Source organism: Juglans regia, chromosome 1 (assembly GCF_001411555.2).
Source record: "Juglans regia cultivar Chandler chromosome 1, Walnut 2.0, whole genome shotgun sequence".
In the NCBI taxonomy this organism is placed as follows: Eukaryota; Viridiplantae; Streptophyta; class Magnoliopsida; order Fagales; family Juglandaceae; genus Juglans; species Juglans regia.
Genome location: NC_049901.1, coordinates 12503925 through 12518546, shown reverse-complemented (window position 1 = coordinate 12518546; position 14622 = coordinate 12503925). Strand labels below are relative to the sequence as shown.

Genomic DNA, 14622 nt, shown 5'->3' with positions numbered 1-14622 from the left:
CATTTTCTGGAATCTAAAGTTAGAAGCTCAGACTCCATGTTTTGGAAATCCATTAGTATGGTGATGACAGAGGTTATGATGATATGTCGGTTAAAGTTCGGGAGGGAGCTATTTCTTTTGGGTTCGATAGATGGATTGCGTGGGGGCCCCTTGCGGCTAGTGTTCCGAATGTTATTTAGCCTAGGCTAGAGGTGAGGGATTGTTGGGTGGATGATAGGTGGATGATAGGTAGGATAGGGAGTTGTTGAATAATCTGGTTGATGTTAGAGAGGTAGATGAAATTATTTTGGAAATTCTAGGTGGAAGACCAGGATGTGATATCTGTATTTAGCATCCTTGGCTGGACGGATTTTTTTCGACTAAAACGGCTTAGGAAGTAACTCGTATTAAGTGGCCTTAGCTGGAAGAGATGGATTGGATTTGGTGTAACCTACTTCCAAACAAGATGTCTGTTTGTATGTAGAATGTTAGATTTAATTGTCTCCCAGTTGAGAAAAGGATTCAGTCGGTGGGTATCCGTTTAGCTTCCCATTGTGTTTACTGGTCAAATGCTAGTGAGGTGGATGGGGACCACGTCTTATGCACGAGAGATGTCGCAGAAAAGGTATGGCAAAAAGCTTCTATCACGCTGGGTGTTCAGTGTATGAACTTCAACTCATGGTGGGCGTGATGCTGCTGCTGGTTTCGGTGTGCAAAAAAATCATCCTAGCAAGGTATGTTGATCGGTTTAATTCCATCTTTGATTTCTTAGAGGTTATGGCAGTGGAGATGTACAACAACAAAATTGCAGGAAATGTATGATACAGTGGGTACAATTTGGATGTTGATTAAATTTTGGTTGCATATTTTTTCTAGCAGGTTGTTGAAGGTTAGATCTCTATCTCACATGGATCGTTGTGTTCTTGTTGAACTGTGCGGGAAATTCTAGTAAAGAGACTGAAGTTAGTTTTATGGTCTAAACCGAGAGATGGATGGGTGAAATTAAATATGGAAGGATCTTGTAGGGGTAATCCAGATAGTTGTGGTGGGGGTGGGGTTCTAAGGGATGATAGAGGAAAATTTTTGGCAGCCATTTCTACCAAGTTTGGATTTGGGACTAATAATGAAGCATAACTAAGGGCGCTCATTTGTGGTTTATCGCTTTGTAGGGAGTTGGGTTTGCAGAATATTATGATTGAATGTGATTCAGCTTTGGTGATTCATTGGATTCGGAATAAGTCTTGCACGATTTGGTATTTATGGGATTATTGAGATGAATTTGTACAAGTGAGTTATGGTTTTAATTACACAGTGGCTCATCAATTTAGGGAGGGAAATAAAGTGGTGGACTTTTTAGCAAGACAGGGAGAGGAGGGGTTAAACTATATATATAGGAACTCTAATGACTTGCCCCTTCGTGCTAAAGGTTTGCTTCGTGTGGATTTTCTTGGTTTGCCTAGCTTCAGCCGTGACTATGGTAAATTTATGGTTTATTGTTTATTTGGTTAGTTATTGTATATGTGGTCTATTGAAGAATTTTCTTGATGCATGGGATGCTTTTTTATTTATTTATTATTATTTGTAAATCCCAAGTATTCTACTTGTTACCACGGTTTTGCTCTGCCATAAGTGAGGACTATCAATAAAATTGAGGTTCCGTCTTTTTTTTTAAATAGTTTTATTCAAAATTTTTTCTATTCTTTTCTAAAACTCCTTAAAACATATGAATTCAAACCATTTTATGACTATTCACAAACTATTTCACTACTTCATAAATAATTTCACTACTATTCATAAATTTTTCATTTGATCCCATCTAACAACATCCAAACGAGGTCTTAGTCATTAAGATTGGGGGTTACATTGGTTTAATTATTGGTCATTGAGTGCATATTAAGGATTGGTTTGGATTTAGAGATGAGACGAGATGATTTTAGATAAAAGATAGAAGTTGAAAAAAATATTATTAGAATATTATTTTTTAATATTATTATTGTTTTGAAATTTGAAAAAGTTGAATTGTTTATTATATTTTACGTGAGAATTTAAAAAAATTAGAATAATGAGATGAAATCTAAACAAGACTAAAAGTGTTTCAATTTTTATTTTTAATCAAAATTATTAGTCGCTGCTTAATTAGTTCTATTTTATTGACCTTATTGACATTACCGGTTTTTTCAATGTCCATCCAAGCCTAGAAGTTTGAACATATACTGTAATTTTTGGAGTGCGGCTTGAACATATAATTTTTTCAGATTATTTTTTAATCCAGGCCCGAATCTTCTTTAGTTTTCTTACACTGAAATTTTCGAAGCTAGGATTGAACATATACTGTATATATTTTGGGATTCAAGTGGTGTAACCGGGAAAAGAAAGGTCCAACGTTCAGTTTTTAAAAAGGTTGTACGAGAAGTGCTTTGAAAAAAAAAAAGATTTATTACACAACCTCTACCATATTCCACACTCCACACTTTTTAAAATTTTTTAAATTTTTTAAATTTTTTTGAGTTTATTATTTTTAAATTATTTTAAATTTTCTATTTATTATTCACATAATAAATATTTGATAAAATAATAAAAATTAAAAATAATATAGAGTATAAAGTATTAAGAAATTGTAAAGATTTATTTTGAAAAAAAAAACTCCATGTTTAGAATATGAAAAAGAATTCTATATATTGTTGAAAAACCAAGTCTATCTTAATATTTGCTTCGGTACTTTTTTGTTGAACGTACGAGAAAATTATTATTGTCACAAAAAGATTTTATAAAAATAAAAATATAATTTGATGTAGTACGTTATATTATAAAATAGATTTAATACATCATATAAAATCTTGTGTGACCTCTTCAAAATATAAAATTTTTACTTATAAAAAAAAAATCATATAAAATCGTGTTAGTTTATAAATTTATTTTAATAAAATTTCTTTGCACCTAAAATATTTCCTTCCGTATAAGTCATTCTCATCCCCTCAATAAGGGGATTTTAGCCAAAATTTACCTCCATCGGGCTGTGTATTTTGAGGACCAAATTTTATAACTTTGCTATAGTAACTCGTCAAATTTAAAGAGCTATTGTAGTTTTTCCTAAAATAATTATTTTATTATTTTTTATTATTTATTTTCTTATTTGCTTCTTTTAATTAATTTTTTTTCCTGCATATATATGTGATAATAACTGTTTTGTCTTTTCCCATTTTATAACTTAATTTTTCTACTGTTTTTATATTTTTATCATTATTGTTACATTGTTAGCATCATTTAAAAAATGAGTTTATCATTAATAGAAAATTATATATATCGAAAACATTATCGTTTGTGGGAAATATACAATATAAAATTTTTAAAAATTAATAGTTAGAGATAAATAGTTAAAAACATGAAGAAAACAAATAACTCTTGCATGTTTGAGAACAGTTGAGAAGAAAGGAGTTAAAATAATAATAATAAAAAAATAAAGATTATTTTAATAAAATAGAGAAATAGTAGAGAGTGGGATGTAGGCTAGATTTTAGAAAAGTGAGTAATTAAAATAGAGAATAGGCATTTTTTAACCAAACTTTGGCAAAAAATAATATAGGGAGGCTAATGTGAATGCTCTCGAAGTTTTAAAGACGTGTTTCACATCACCAACTACACGAATAACCTATAATAAATGAGATGATGGTACTTCAGACTTTAGAATATGTGGGTATTGTTCTGGTTTTATCATGTACGTAGAACACTCCATCACTGATATAGAAAATTTCGGATAAACAATAACGACGATGAAGAATTCATGAAACAACTGTACTAGATCTACGATTTGCTGATAAGGTAATATAATTTTTGTTGTATATTTTAATCTAATATTTTTAACAGGCTCATATATAGAGTCAATATTCAAATTTAAGATCTCTACTATAATATCATATGAAATCACTATATATTTAAAAAAAAAAAATTTAAACTCAAAAAAAATATTATTTAATTCATGTCTTAACAACTTCTAATTCGCTGAGGACTTGCTACTCAGCTGCACTTACTGTTCAACTGGCAAGTAACTACAAATCAAAGTCGTGTCAAAGGCAAATTATTGACGAGGTCCTTATGATTCATCTTTTGTCCTCGTTATTCAGCCTACTTTTCCATTACTGATCTCTTCCCCCGGATTTATATCATGTCTGCTATCTTGCAACCATCTTCCTATCAAGAAAAAGAAAACGACCAGCTAAGTCCTCAATCCTCCTTTTGGAAGTAACATCATCCAGACCTTTTCCTTAACTCCGAACGAAAAACCCCCTAACTCGTCCAAAACATCTAGATTTTCTGAAAGGGGGTCGGAGCTTCGGCTCCTCGCCCCCTTCCCATGCCCTCTCCCTCTTCTCTGTTTAGTTTTAACTTCTGTGTAGTATTTTTATTTCTTTTTGTGCTCTTAGGTCGAATAAGGGAGGATCGCCGTTCGAGTCTTTCCGGCCACCAGTTCTCTACACGCGCCCCACCGGTATGACGCCCAGCCTCCGATCTTCTAAACCTCCAAATCCGGCGTCCATTGGAGTGGCGCGTAGCCCGCACGCGCGGGACGAAAATCCTGACAATGTTGGCGTGTGGCCCTCAAGCGCCACCGAGGAACCCTCTACCGACACCACGCTCGGTAGCTGTGGAACCGCTGACTCTGGGTCTTCCAAGTCTGATCGTCGACTTTCCTCTCAGCGTGAACAGTACTGCACGAAACAATGCCGACCATTGTGTACTGTTCATCCGTTTTATTTTTTTGTACTGTATTTTGTTTCGTTTCTATGTTGTTGTCCATTTCAGTATTTTGTAGTTTGTCTTGTTTCTGATGTTGGTGTTGCTTTTGTTGACCTGAGTGAGGTTTGAGTTTTTAGATCGGACGTAATCCGGGGCAAGGCTTTCGAGAGTGTTGGGCGATGTTACGGCCGGTGGTTATACGGCCGGGCTGTTGTGGTCTGTATGTACGTTGGGTGCTCGTTCTACCAGAGCTCGAAATGACAATGCTTGCAGTGGGCGTGTCGTCTGAGGTCTCACCAGAGCTTGTGGCCTTGTAGTTGTTAATGTGGTTATTTGTTAGTTGTTTGTTAGTTTAGTTCTAATAAAATAGGAATAGGCTTTGGATTTGATGTCCATAGCAGTGTCCCATACTCTTCTTCCCTGGAAGGATAGAGAGGACCTTTAAGTTCTGTTTTTACAGAGCGCTTTCTCATTTTCGAGAGAGTTTGATTAGAAGTTAAGACAATATCCACCGCAAACGTATTTGTGTGTGGAGAAGCTCCAGAACTGTTGCGTTAGTTGGCTTATAACTGGATTTTCTGTGTATTAAAATTTCTTGTATTGATAAGTCACATTTATAATTTCGATTTATTAATGAAATGAGTATGTTTCATTAAAAAAAAAAGAAAAAGAAAACGACAAAAAAGCTTTATTGCCATCACGGAGGGAGTGGAATTAGATACTGTGATTGTGGGAGGTGTACACAATATATTGAATAATCAAAGGCTTGCTGTAGTTTTCACTATTCATGTTTTTTATTTTTTTGGTTGGTCAGTAGCTTTCAATTCCTTAGATGTATACACCATTACCTTCTGTACATAGCTAGTCTACTAATTAATAAAATAAAAAATAATAATTACATTCGTGCATGTACAAATATTTATAATTATTAAAAAAAAATAAATATGAAATTTATAGAAAAATAAATTAATTTTTTAATAATAAATTCTATTCTTTTTCAAAACGATTACATGATATTTGTACATTCTACGATTGTATGTTACATTATTTTAATAAAATAGAGATTAATATATATTATGTCCCTTAAAATCCTTAGGAAATAATTAATTAAGGATCTGAATTTAAGAAAAATAAACATGCAAGTATGAATAATGTTAAATGCCCACTTGGTGGTGAACCTTTGTTTTATCATGCCAATTACTTTTATCCAAAGAATATTAGAAGAACGGCTTTTTAAAATAAAATATTTTTAATATCAAATTTACTTATTTCTTTACTAAATTATAAATAATGTCTCATTCTGAATCCGTCAACGGTCTTGCGTGCATGAACCCACATGTAATTACAACGTTGTCCTCAAGTTTGATATGACTAATTGTCTCGGTAGACTCGTAATAGTAGCCGTTGAAATTAGAGGAATCAACTATTTGTAAATTTTGATCTTGAAATTTATTTTTAGAGATCGTTTGAGCACTTGAATATCTCGTAATATCTTTGAATAATAATAAAATAATTAATAAATAATCGTAAAATAATTTGAATTAATTTATTTTATTAAATTTTGAAAAATTACCAAACTAATTCCCAAATTAATCTATTATTATTTATAAAAATTTCATCTCCTCTCGTTACTCAGCCTTATTTGCATTATCCCTTATTTGCATTGAAATTTGAATGGTAGATGATCAACTTTTTAGTACTGGGTCTTCCTACGAATTTATGACCAGGCACTCCTAAACCCCCCGGCACCGGATGGGGGCCCAAATATATTGAATAGTCAAAAGCAGTAGTTTCATGTTTTGAAAAAAAAATATTGACCATACATTATTAATTTAATTTTTAAAAACATCTAAAATATTCAAATAATGACGTTTTAGATATGTTTTCGAAATTAAAAGATTAGAAGAACGGATTGTTTTAATTTTAGTTTTTAATATAATATTTAAAAAAATTCTCATTAATCACTATTCACCATTCCATATCTACGAAAAACACTCATAATTTATAAAAAATACGTTCGTATCTTATAAAAAAATTATAAATATAAAATATAAAATTAAATAGTGACTTATGCATAATATTCGTCTCATATTTATTTACTAAATTAACAATGTGATCTCTTTTTGAATTCGCCAAAACCCTCGCCGGCCCTGCGTGCAATAACCCACAAGTACGTAGTCCGTAGTCGGTAAGATTGCTATGAATTTGTCTTGGTAGACTCGTAAGTCGTCGTAGACTTGTGAGTTGAGGTTGAAATAGGCTGATATATAACTTGAGCAGAAGCGATCGTATCAAATGAAACAAAAGAGAGGAGAACAGAGAAGTTACAAAGAGCTCATTCTGCTTGTTATGGATTCTATCATTACGTTTCTCCTTCTCTTTGCATTTTGTACTGCTTCAGCTCAACAAATGAAGTCCAATGTAAGCCGAGGCTCTTATCTAACACCCGGCATCAACTCTACGTGGGTATCACGTTCTGGTCTCTATGCCTTTGGATTTTATAAGCAAGGCAATGGCTACGCTGTTGGTATTTTTCTTGCTGGAATTCCTAAAAGAACTATTGTTTGGACTGCAAATCGTGATGGACCTCTAGCCACCAGCAGTGCTACCTTGAATTTTTCTAGTGATGGCACGCTTGTCCTGCAATCGACACCAGAGCAAACGCCAATCATCATAGCTGATTCTCTTGGGTCTGCTTCAGCTGTCATGCTTGATTCAGGAAATTTTGTGCTCTATAATTCCGATCAAGAAATGCTGTGGCAGAGTTTTGAGCATCCGACGGATTCCCTTTTACCCGGTCAACGTCTCTTAGCAGGTACGGAGCTGTTTTCTAGTATATCAGAAACTGATCACTCAACGGGAATCTTTCGTCTTAAGATGCAACATGATGGAAACCTTATTCAGTATCCGGTGGATACTCCCGACACCGCTCCATATTCTTACTTTACATCCTGGACAGGTGGAACGGGTGAGAACGTGACGCTAAACCTTGATACTGATGGTCATCTTTACTTGCTCAACACTACTGGTTCTATCATTAAGAATCTAACTGATGGAGGATATCCTACGGAAGAAACCATTTATCTTATGAGAATTGATGCAGATGGGATATTCCGACTGTACTCATATAAGTTGAAACAGAATGGAAACTGGTCAATTGTATGGTCATCTTCCAATGATTTGTGTGATCCCAAGGGTCTCTGTGGATTAAACGGGTTTTGTACTCCAAGTGACAATCAAGCTCAATGCAAATGTCTTCCAGGGTTCGAGATGGTACACCAGGGGAACTGGACTGCAGGCTGTGAGAGAAATTTCAATGCTGCAGATTGCAAAAGTAAGAATGAATACAATACATACACCATGCGCGAGCTGCCTAATACCGCATGGGAAGATATTTCGTATTCTGTTTTGTCATTTCCTATCAAAGAAGATTGCGAACGAGCTTGCTTAGAGGACTGTAACTGTGAAGCTGCGCTATTCAATGACAGGAAGTGCAGAAAACAAAGGCTCCCATTGAGATACGGGAGAAGGCAGTTGACTGATTCAAACATAGCTTTCATCAAGGTAGGTAAATCGATGCCCGCTGATATGCCGAAAGACAACCAGAAAGACCCTCGACTGGAAATTCTAATTGTTGGTGCTGTCTTTCTTACTTTTGGATGTATGATGTCGGTAGTTTCCGGAATTGTGCTCTACAAAAATCATTTCTGGTATAGGAAGCTCCCGTTTAATGGAAATGTCGAGCTGAGCGACGATGTTGCTCTGCGACGATTTACTTATCTTGAACTTGAGAAAGCGACCGATGGCTTTAGGGAAGAGGTTGGAAGAGGATCATTTGGCACAGTTTACAAAGGGGCAATACTGAATGGCCAGAAGGTTGTGGCAGTGAAGAGGCTGGAAAAAGTGTTGGCTGAAGGGGAAATAGAGTTCCAGACTGAGATGAAAGTGATCGGGAGAACGCATCACAGAAACCTGGTCTGTCTACTTGGATATTGTCACGAGGGAACTCATAGGCTTTTGGTATATGAGTACATGAGCAATGGATCACTCGCAAATGTACTTTTCACACCAGAAAAACAACCTTGTTGGGAAGAAAGAACGGGAATTGTTCGCGACATAGCAAAAGGAATCCTTTATCTCCACGAAGAGTGCGAGCGACAAATCATTCACTGTGACATAAAACCCCAGAACATTCTCATGGATGATTACGGGCGTGCAAAAATCTCTGATTTTGGATTGGCAAAGCTACTGAAGCCAGACCAAACTAGAACCTTTACCGGCATTAGAGGGACAAGGGGGTATGTTGCACCGGAGTGGCATCGGAAACTACCCATCACAGTCAAAGCAGATGTTTACAGCTATGGAATTGTGTTGTTGGAGGTCATCTGTCGACGAAAGAGTATGGATATGAATCTACCAGAGGATAGAGCTATTCTTGAATTGTGGGTCTACCACTGTTTCGAGGCTGGCGAGTTGGAGCACTTAGTCGCGCCGGATGATGAGGTTGACAAGAAACAGTTGGAGAGAATGATTAAATTAGGACTTTGGTGCATTCAGGATGAGCCATCACTCCGGCCGTCGATGAAGAAAGTTCTACTTATGCTGGAAGGTACTGTAGATATTCCAACCCCTCCCAGCCCTACTTCTTTTTTCAGTGTGATTTAGGCTAGCTAGGGTTGCTCTCCACTGACTTTGCCTCATAGTTTCTACGTCGAAGTGTAGTTTTTCCTACAAGTTTTACTTGATCTAGTTAATTTTCCTACAAGTTTTACAGATGAATAGTGGTACCTGTTATTCCAATTTCCAATCTTAATTGTTAAGCATTTTTGGCTCATGATTTCGTGCAAATTAGTAGCATCATAAAATGCTGGCAAATGCTAGATTTCAGAAAGAATGCTGGCATCATATAAAAACACAAACAACATTAGATAATTAATTGGTTATAAGTATAAAGTGTATGTACAAGTAATTTATAAACATTAATATCTTATAAGATTGCAGTTAACATGACACTATTTATACATTTACCATACCAATATTAACTTACGAACTTGTACTAACTAGTTAATCGATCCACTCACATTTGCATATGTGGGAACTTGAATCACATCATTATCTTTGAAGTCAGCTAAGTTAAAAAAAATAAAAAATAAAAGATTTATGTGTCGTAGTTTTAAATAATCAAAAGCTGCGCGCATGTAGTTTTCATTTATCTTTGTTGGATATATATTATATATATAAATATATATATATATAGTAGCTTCAATTCTATAAATCCACAAATTGTAATTACACAAATTGTAATTAAATGCGTACCATTATCTCATAAATTAGATCAGTATATATATAGGACGAACGGTTAATTATATCTCTAACCTGGCGGCCTGGATAAAAGTAATTAGTGCGATCAAAGACATGCAGGGTCACCACACGGTGTTGGGAGAAATAAATTATCGATTTGGAATAACTAAATCAATCACTAAACAACGAAAATAATTTTCTCCCACTTTGTATGAACCTATTCAATTAAATAGAGTATAATATAAATCAAAATCACACACAGATACAAGCATTTATCACTCCTAATCACACACACAAAGACATACATAATAAATGAGATGTAATCTAGTGATTGAGCCTAATTAAAATCATTGTTTTAAATATCATACCGTACCGGCCAGTATGGCCGGTATATACAGTACCGGCCATTGGTCCGGTACAAGTATTATATATTTCGTACCAACCCAAATACTGACCGTACCAGCCGATATTTCGATTTATACTGGTCTGTTTTTCGACTCGTATCGGCTGAATTTTCAGCCTTAATTTTTTTTTTCAAACTCCAAGCTCATTTTTTGACTCCCAATTCAAACTAGGCTATTTATAATTTATATATAATTTATTCATATATTTACTATTATTTTGAAATATAATTTATATATATAATTTATTCATATATCGACTATCTCGAAAGTACGGTACTGATATCGAAATATTTCGTTCCAGTGCCTTGACCAGTATGACGTCCGGTATGGTATTCAAAACTTCGATTAAAATTTCTAATCAACCTCAATAATTTATCGCTCGTGGACTTATCCAATATGACCTATTAAATATACTTTAGGCCCAATAAAAACTATTAATATCTCGACCTTAAAATTATTGGTCTGGATCGTTACAAATGCATCCTAAACCGTTACACAACAACAAAAAAGGTTTTTGGAACCAAAAAAATCATCCCAAGATTGTACCAATATCACTATCCCAATAGATGTTTTGAGACGAGAATTTGAATTTCGTCATAAAAAGGGATGAAACCAATGAAATCGTTTGATGGTGTTCAAATGTAATGATTTTTCTAGGATGATTAAATCTCGTCCCAGATAAATGTTTAGTTCATTGTGTTTGACCGTATCTCTATGTTTGAATGCATCGGTTGATTGGTCGATTGAATCTGAACGTTCAAATGGATTGTTATGTAGAAACGTTTTTCCTAGTCAACTGATCATAGGAACTGCAAAGCGTGAGAATCCCTCGAAAAATCTTCTGTAATACCCAGTGAGTCCAAGGAAACTTTTGATTTCTCAAACAATCTTGGGCTAGGCCACTCCACTACGGCCTTGACTTTGGTAGGGTCCACAAAAATCTCATCTTTCGACACGACATGCCCAAGATAAACAATTTATTGTATTCAAAACTTACATTTCTTTAGTTTGGCATAAAACTTCTTGTCTCTCAAAATTTGCAAAACAACTTCCAAATGTTTCGTATGTTCTTTTTGGGATTTTTGAATAAATGAGGATATCATCAATCAATACAATCACAAACTGGTCTATGTATTCCTTGAATACATGGTCCATCAAGTCCATGAAAGCTGCTAGAGCGTTACTCAATTCAAACGACATTACTAGAAATTCATAGTGCTCATACCTATTTCTAAAAGCAGTCTTCAGAACATCCTTTGCTTTGATCTTAAGTTGATGGTACCCCAGGCAAAGATCGATTTTGGAGAATAGCTGAGCTCCCTATAGTTGATCAAACGAATCATGAATCTGCGGCAATACCTGTTCTTAATAGTCACCATGTTTACTTAATAGTCACCCTATTTATTTCTTGATAATCAATACAAAGCCACATCTAACCATCCTTCTTCTTTACAAAGAGAACTGGTGCACTCGAGGGTGATACAATTGGACAAATAAAACCCTTCTCTAATAATTCTTGCAGATGATCTTTAAGTTCTTTGAGTTCTACAAGTGCATACCGTATGGTGCTTTAGAGATAGGCGCTGTTCCCGGAATGAGATCTATAGAAAATCTAATTTCTCGATCCAGAGGTTATCCGGCTAGAATATCATTTGAAAAAAATCAGGGAACTCCTTCACCATTGCAATGTCTTGCAACTTTGACTCATTCGGTTGTTGGAACCAAGAAGTATGAAGAACTAAGGCTTACTTGATAGCTGATTTTGCCCTTGTTTTTTAGTAGTTTACTACTCAAATAAGTAACTTTAATTGATTGAAAGATGAAATGGAAAATAGAGATGAAAATAGACTGGTTTGAACTAAAACATAATGCATAGCAGAAAATTTCTGCACTAACTTGTACAACCAGTAACTTGGTTATATTCTTTCTTAAGAACTCCCTTCAATTAACCAGAATCTCAACTACATAAACAAAGGATTCTGTTTTTGAAGAAAAATTGAAAAGAAACCTCATTTTTGTATAAACATGGCATAAAACAGCAAAGATAGTTCTTGATAAACCAGGAAATTCTAAGAAAACTTACTAGTTTGAATGAAATCTTTGGCTGTTTACTTAGGTTATTAACTTGAGGAAAATGTTAAAAATACATACTAATATCTACTTTTTTAACACATAAAATTGGAGGATTAAACATAATTAAAAATTTATTCAAATAGAGGAAGAAGTAGAGTTAAAACTATAGTAGAATCTTTTGTACTAGAAATTGTATAACTTGGAACAAAACTAATCAGAAAATCATCTCCCCTCTTCAAGCTGTGGGTTGCACGATTTATGCTTGTTTCTACCTTCCCTCCATTTTTTTATACACCCAACTAAATAAGTATTAGAAGCAATATGTGAGAAAACTCGAAGCTGGAAGTCAATAAACAAATTTGGACAACAGAAGGATTTTTAGAACTGATTAATTTGTGGTGTTGTTGTTTTGAGCTAAGCATAGACCTAACAAACAAAAGATTTGGAACATATTTTTACCTGACGTAGTCTTCTTCCCAAGGGTGTGAACTGGAGCATCAAAGCAAAAAGATAGAGGTGTAAGCAAAAAGAAGTGGAGGAAAGAGGCTCTTGGCTGGAACTTGCGGAAATTTCAGATAATAAGACTCTTGGTTGCTATTTGTTGTGTGTAGAGCAAAAATCTCTAGGGAAAAAAAATCGACAATAGGAACTTGCATGATTTTAGTCTTTTTCTAGAGGAGATCTAAGATAGGGATCCACTCCAAGAGGTTGAAAGATGAGCTGAAGAGAACTAAGAAGAAGCTGAACGTTTTAGGTAAAAATTGATTTTTTTTTTCCTTTTTTTTTGAAGTCATGTATATGGGTTTATCGGGTGATGGGCTGGACTATAATCTTTTTCTGGTATATTTCTCTAATTCTCACTCCCTATCTATGGATGAGATTAGGAGTGTAACCGATCCGGTTCGGTTCGATTTTTGACATATTTTTTAACCGAATCGGTATATAGTTTTGAGATTTTATATACTATATATAGTGATATAGTATTAGTATAACTACTAATACAATATACTATAGTAATAATATATAGTTATTTATATAGGATTTAAAATTAATATTATATTAATTAGTAATTTATCATATGATACAAAATTATTTTATATATAATTATATATAAAAATTATATATAATATAAAAAATCATATAAAACATATTTTATACAATATAAAAAATTTAAAAATATATATATGAACTAGTTCGATTCAGTGTTAGAAAAATGAAAATCGGAACCGGACCGATTTTGAGAAAAATGAAACTAGTAACAGATAGAACCGAACCCGGTACTGGACCAAACCCACCGGTTCAGTTTGGTTCGGTCTAGTTTACCGGTTCACCAGTTTTTTCTCACCCCTTGGTGAGATTAATATGAGCAAAATTATTAAGACCAAAATAATAATAGTAAAGGGACAATTGGTAATGAAGACTCCTAAATCAAAATATATGGTGAAACAATTTGATTTAAATAAATTATTGGCATAGGATTTTCCTTAATAGGTTCGGGTATTACAACTCTCCTCTTCGTCCTCGAGATAGTACGTACCTTAGTTGCAGAGATAGGGATATTTATCTCTTATATCTTCTTCACGCTCCCATGTATCTTCTTGTTCGGTATGATGATTCCAAATTAAGTACTTTGACCATAGAAATGGTTTTGTTATGAAGTACTTGAATCTTCTGATCTAGGATTTGTGTAGGTTCTTCTTCATGTAAAAAATCTTCACGCACTTGGAGGAGCTCATACTCTAGTACATGGGAAGGGTCATGTACATACTTCCATAGCATTGATATGTGGAAAACATTGTGCATGTCTAAGAATTGCGGGGGTAGTGCAAGCCTTCCCATGGCCAAATTGGGATTGGTAACAGTTGAAGTGTTCCTGAAGGTCTTTGGTGTTTGGCCTTGACTTGTTGGCATGATAAGCATTGTGCCACGTAGTTGGCCACATCCCATTTCATTCAATTCCACCAATAGTGTTTTCATGAGTCTCAATACATTTTGGTACTACTTGGATGTATTGTATATAGAGACTTGTGTGGTTCCCTTAATATCAAATCTCGTATTTCCTTCTTATCTGGCACATACAACCTACTGCTAAACCGCAAGGACCCATATAAGAAATTATAAAGTCAGGTTG

General features: G+C 34.4%; 1 protein-coding gene across 1 annotated transcript; it reads left to right on the top strand.

Annotated features, from left to right (window-relative positions):
• Positions 1-7008: 7008 nt before the first annotated feature.
• LOC109021128 (G-type lectin S-receptor-like serine/threonine-protein kinase LECRK3) lies at positions 7009-9494 on the top strand. Its single transcript, XM_019003684.2, has one exon. The coding sequence runs from the start codon at positions 7009-7011 to the stop codon at positions 9376-9378; it is 2370 nt and encodes a 789-aa protein (XP_018859229.2). The 3' UTR covers positions 9379-9494.
• Positions 9495-14622: the final 5128 nt, after the last annotated feature.

What these genes read in the sequence shown, in the direction of transcription:
- LOC109021128 (XM_019003684.2), top strand. Translation starts at nt 7,009, where the DNA reads ATGAAACAAAAGAGAGGAGAACAGAGAAGTTACAAAGAGCTCATTCTG.